Here is a 6,127-nt window from a genome sequence, read left to right on the forward strand (position 1 = left end):
AGTGTGCAGGGCGAGTGTGTGCCTCAGTGCTCACCGTATACCGTTCCTCTGGTCAAACGCCGGAATCATGGAGGCTGGATGCTCAGACATGAGAGCCACCAACAGCTGCAGAACATCATGGATATTCTCATCCTGCAGAGGGAAACAAGCAAACAAGTCAACAAGAAAATATACACGTTAATAAATAATTTGTAATTTGGTGCGTATGTGTGTGTGTGTGTGTGTGTGTGTGTGTGTGTGTGTGTGTGTGTGGGCTGAAAACCTAAGCAAAAGGAGGGAGGGAGTGAGGGGGGAATAAAGGAAAGAAAAGAAAGAAAGGAAAGAAAGAAAGAAAAATAGAAAGTGAGAAAGAGAGGAATCATGCAGACAAACTTAAGTGTAAGGAAGAAAGAAAGGAATAAAGGAAGGAAAAGAGAGCGAGCGGCGAGCGAGCGAGAGCAGAAGGAAGGAAGCTAGCTAGAAAGAAAAAAAGAGCAAGAGAGAGTGGAAAGTGAGGACAAAGAATGTAGTACAGAGAGGACAGAGAGTGTAGTACAGAGAGGACAAAGAGTGTAGTACAGAGTGGACAAAGTGTAGTACAGTGTGGACAGAGAGTGTAATACAGAGTGGACAGAGAGTGTAGTACAGAGTGGACAGAGTGTAGTACAAAGTGGACAGAGTGTAGTACAAAGTGGACAGAGTGTAGTACAAAGTGGACAGAGTGTAGTACAAAGTGGACAGAGTGTAGTACAGAGTGGACAGAGAGTGTAATACAGAGTGGACAGAGAGTGTAGTACAGAGTGGACAGAGTGTAGTACAAAGTGGACAGAGTGTAGTACAGAGTGGACAGAGTGTAGTACAAAGTGGACAGAGTGTAGTACAGAGTGGACAGAGAGTGTAGTACAGAGTGGACAGAGAGTGTAGTACAGAGTGGTCAAAGTGTAGTACAAAGTGGACAAAGTGTAGTACAAAGTGCACAGTGAGGACAGAGAGTGTAGTACAGAGTGCACAGTGAGGACAGAGAGTGTAGTACAGAGTGGACAGTGAGGACAGAGAGTGTAGTACAGAGTGGGCAGTGAGGACAGAGAGTGTAGTACAGAGTGGACAGTAAGGATGGAGAGTGTAGTACAGAGTGGACAGTGAGGACAGAGAGTGTAGTACAGAGTGGACAGTAAGGACAGAGAGTGTAGTACAGAGTGGACAGTAAGGATGGAGAGTGTAGTACAGAGTGGACAGTGAGGACAGAGAGTGTAGTACAGAGTGGACAGTAAGGACGGAGAGTGTAGTACAGAGTGGACAGTGAGGACGGAGAGTGTAGTACAGAGTGGACAGTGAGGACAGAGAGTGTAGTACAGAGTGGACAGTAAGGACGGAGAGTGTAGTACAGAGTGGACAGTGAGGACAGAGAGTGTAGTACAGAGTGGACAGTAAGGACAGAGAGTGTAGTACAGAGTGCACAGTGAGGACAGAGAGTGTAGTACAGAGTGCACAGTGAGGACAGAGAGTGTAGTACAGCGTGCACAGTGAGGACAGAGAGTGTAGTACAGAGTGGACAGAGAGTGTAGTACAGAGTGGACAGTGAGGACAGAGAGTGTAGTACAGAGTGGACAGTGAGGACAGAGAGTGTAGTACAGAGTGCACAGTGAGGACAGAGAGTGTAGTACAGAGTGCACAGTGAGGACAGAGAGTGTAGTACAGAGTGCACAGTGAGGACAGAGAGTGTAGTACAGAGTGGACAGAGAGTGTAGTACAGAGTGGACAGTGAGGACAGAGTGTAGTACAGAGTGGACAGTGAGGACAGAGAGTGTAGTACAGAGTGGACAGTGAGGACAGAGTGTAGTACAGAGTGGACAGAGAGTGTAGTACAGAGTGGACAGTGAGGACAGAGTGTAGTACAGAGTGGACAGTGAGGACAGAGAGTGTAGTACAGAGTGCACAGTGAGGACAGAGAGTGTAGTACAGAGTGGACAGTGAGGACAGAGAGTGTAGTACAGAGTGGACAGTGAGGACAGAGAGTGTAGTACAGAGTGGACAGTAAGGACAGAGAGTGTAGTACAGAGTGCACAGTGAGGACAGAGAGTGTAGTACAGAGTGGACAGTAAGGACAGAGAGTGTAGTACAGAGTGCACAGTGAGGACAGAGAGTGTAGTACAGAGTGCACAGTGAGGACAGAGAGTGTAGTACAGAGTGCACAGTGAGGACAGAGTGTAGTACAGAGTGCACAGTGAGGACAGAGAGTGTAGTACAGAGTGGACAGAGAGTGTAGTACAGAGTGGACAGTGAGGACAGAGTGTAGTACAGAGTGGACAGTGAGGACAGAGAGTGTAGTACAGAGTGCACAGTGAGGACAGAGAGTGTAGTACAGAGTGCACAGTGAGGACAGAGTGTAGTACAGAGTGGACAGTGAGGACAGAGAGTGTAGTACAGAGTGCACAGTGAGGACAGAGAGTGTAGTACAGAGTGCACAGTGAGGACAGAGAGTGTAGTACAGAGTGGACAGAGAGTGTAGTACAGAGTGGACAGTGAGGACAGAGTGTAGTACAGAGTGGACAGTGAGGACAGAGAGTGTAGTACAGAGTGGACAGTGAGTGCTGGGTGTTCAGTACCTCATGCATGGTCAGCAGGTAGTTCAGGATGCTCTGTAACTCGTCCTCTTTCACACCCCGGTCCTGCACACAACATGATGCACATCATGACATTTAACAGAGGCTGTTTTTGGACAGCACATTATCATTGTGGGCCAAATGTCAAGTGATACAGAGTAATGAATTGTTAATGAACTCTGTGTGTGTGTGTGTGTGTGTGTGTGTGTGTGTGTGTGTGTGTGTGTGTGTGTGTGTGTATGTGAAGAGTAATAAACACTTAGCATGTCTTGCACGCTTACTAGTACGTGCTGACTCACATGAACATGCTATTAGTGATGCGATTAGCAAAAGCATAAATGTTAAAAAGCAGCCACTTGTGCAGGTCGCTAATGTAATATCTGAACAGAGGAGCGAGAGAACAAGAAAAACAAAGAAAAGAGACTGAAACAAAAGTGGCAGCAGCTAAACGAATAAAGTGTGCAGCTTAGCAACAGTCTCACACTCTTCCAAACAACAACAGCCCTGAAGCTAGAACACTGTGTCCATGTGACTTTTGTCTGTCTATCTCACACACACACACACACACACACACACACACACACACACACACACACACACACACACACACACACACACACACCAATGATCCATAATGCAATTCTCTCTGTGTGCCGACTGCACAAGAACTGAGTGTGGTTACGGATTTAAGGAACATAGAAAACCGATAAAGAAATACATTTCCACTCGGCTGCGTCACACCACTTCACATCACCAAGAGGAACGCAGATAAACAGCTCCAGCACAATAAAAGCTGCAAACCTTTTTGTTTCCTCTCTGCTGCTTAGTTATGAAAATGAGCAGCTTATTTTTTTGGAGAGAAGCTTCACATTCAATGCAGAACAAAATAACACACACTCTCTCTCTCTCTCTCTCGCACACACACACACACACACACACACACACACACACACACACACACAGACCCTCCGACATACGCTTGGGATAAACACACAATAGCATGCTGATTAAAACGCACTGATTGAAAGAAAGGATGAGAAGAATCAGAGCTTTTTTTCTGGATGAGTGTGTAGTCAGAAACAACCTGTATTTATTTATTTATTTGTTTGTTTGTTTGTTTGTTTGTTGGTTTATTCGGTTCTTTTTTGGTCCCAGCTCTACACAACTCCTGGTGTTTGAACACATCATCACCATGTACACATGGATAGAGACTAATATTATTATACTATAACATCCTGGCAATTTTGTTCTCTTCTGCATTAAGCAAAAAGTTGTGTTCATTATTGCAGCATCTTGCAATGACAGAAGTGAACAAAAGTTGTTTAGAGTGAGGAAAAGGAGTCATTAACTGCAGCAACAATAACAACAGTGTAAATAAAGTGAAGTTTATCTAAGACACCAGGAGAAGATTAAAGTCCAGGTTCCGGGGCTGAGTGCTGGCTGTCTGCTCTTTAAGCTCAGTGTAATACCTTTTTTATAGACGTGATGCCATTCTGATCAGAACAACACTACACACAAGTAGAATTTTTTTAAAGGTCATGGTGTCCAACTTTTCTTTCCAGACAGGAAACAGTAAGTCTGAGGGCTTCTCTGTTTGGTTTGGTAATAAAACAACAACAACAAAAAACCCCAGATAGAACTCGACCCCTACAGAGCAGATGGGAATCACATCCACTGCCAAGAACGAGCCTTGACTTCCTAAACATCAAAGCTGAAGTAACATCTCAAGCCACTGAAGAACCTGGCTGTGATCTCAACTCTGTTAGGATTCAATCCAAATCTAGTTAGTTTTACATTTCTGGCATTTAACAAATGTCCTAATCCAGAGCAACTTACATTTTTATCTCATTTTATACAACTGAGCAGTTGAGGGTTAAGGGCAAGTTAAGGGCCTTGTACAGGGGCCCAGCAGTGGAGGCTTGGTGGACCTGGGATTTGAGCTCACAACCTTCTGATCAGTCCTGCAACACCTTTACCACTAGTCTAGTACATCCCCCAGGTCATCAGTTCATCTGCTGATTAGCATAATAATAATAATTCTGTATCAGTTCTCCACACTCATCCACCTGAATCCACTCATTTGTGAGAGAACTTGCTTCTGACAGTCCTGGATGGATGAGAACTACCTAACAACGTAAGGCAATTTTGGTAAACAGCAGTGAAACAAGGACAAAAAACACACACACTCTAAGATGTGGGGAAAGAGGGAAAGAATAAATGTCTTTTTTATGACTTCTTTATTTATTCATTCAATTCTTGACTTTATGAAACCTGCTGGTTGATTTCTCTTTCCAGCACAATCTAATAAACCGAACAGTTTAAACAGTTACTCACCTTGAGAATGAGCTGTTTGAGGAAGAGGAGCATGAAGGCACGCAGAGAGATGATCTCCTTTTGTGTGGGCCGAGGACCGTCTGCAAAACACACACACAGGGTTACAAATGCAGTCATTTTAAACAAATCAGGTAGAACTGTGATAGCACCTGGCCCAAACACACACACACACACACACACACACACACACACACACACACACACACACACACACACACACACACCCACATTCATGCCTACATACACCCAAATTCCAACACACCCACCATCTACATCTACACACAACCACTAACCTACATTCACACCTAGCTATACCCAAATTCCAACACACCAGCTACATCCACATACACCCAAACACCTACACATCCAAACCTCAACACAAACCCCACCTACATCCGCACCTCCACACACACACACCCAAAATGCAGAGTCAGTTCTAACAGCAGTGGTGTCCTGTTCTTTTACTAAACTTTGTATTAGATGAACAGTATAAAATGTCTGTGTGATTGTTTGCTCTCTGTACTTCTCTGGTCTTAAACTAAGCTTAAAATCAGATGAGTACACACGCCTGAGCCTCAGCACATTAATAAATTCCCTAAATATAGAGCATGTGAAGTGTTGCATTGATTTTCCTCGCACACCCGCAGAGTCTGGGCTCTCAGCAGTGCCTTGCTTCAGGGGGAAAAAACAAAAAACGCTCTCCTTGGGTTTCCTTAACAAAAGCATATAAACAGGCGTATCGAACAATAACAGTATCACCGCACAAAATATAGCCATAGTAAATGAGCAGATGAGAAGATCTTTGCAGTAGAAGCACAGGGTCAGGATCGTAACTCTGCATGTTTATTATGCTGATGCACAGAAGCGCTGCTTTGTATTACTACAGGATTAACATTACCAAGCAAACGGTGAAGGCAGCAGGCTGGCGGAACACAAACTACACTAAGGCCATGCAGATATACACACAATACACACACAATAACAGCTAGAAGAGTGCTAGGCTGTGTAGTTCAGCAGGATTAGAAGCAGGGTGTTTCTCCTGAGATTTGTGAAGGTAGGATCACAGGCAGAAGCTGGGCACAGAAAGAAGTCTGTGATTGTCAGAGAGGATTAGACAGGTGAAAAAAAATGGAAAAGCCCCAAACAGCCCACAGTGAACTCTGCTGCATCCTCCCTTTCCTCCACTCCTTTATTTCCCGTTTCCCTCAACT

General features: G+C 44.5%; 1 protein-coding gene across 18 annotated transcripts in view; it reads right to left on the reverse strand.

Annotated features, from left to right (window-relative positions):
* The window catches only part of nbeaa (neurobeachin a), a 167,262-nt gene that overhangs the window by 47,916 nt on the left and 113,219 nt on the right, over positions 1 to 6,127 (reverse strand). For all 18 annotated transcript variants that reach the window (XM_027138236.2, XM_027138270.2, XM_027138279.2 and 15 more), the window contains exons 14-16: positions 4,917 to 4,996; positions 2,586 to 2,648; positions 35 to 132 (exon numbers count right to left, since the gene is read on the reverse strand). In XM_027138236.2, the coding sequence (XP_026994037.2) occupies positions 35 to 132; positions 2,586 to 2,648; positions 4,917 to 4,996 (241 nt within the window). The remainder of the gene's footprint in view (positions 1 to 34; positions 133 to 2,585; positions 2,649 to 4,916; positions 4,997 to 6,127) is intronic.

The sequence above is a fragment of the Tachysurus fulvidraco genome, chromosome 20 (genome assembly GCF_022655615.1).
Source record: "Tachysurus fulvidraco isolate hzauxx_2018 chromosome 20, HZAU_PFXX_2.0, whole genome shotgun sequence".
Taxonomy (NCBI): Eukaryota; Metazoa; Chordata; class Actinopteri; order Siluriformes; family Bagridae; genus Tachysurus; species Tachysurus fulvidraco.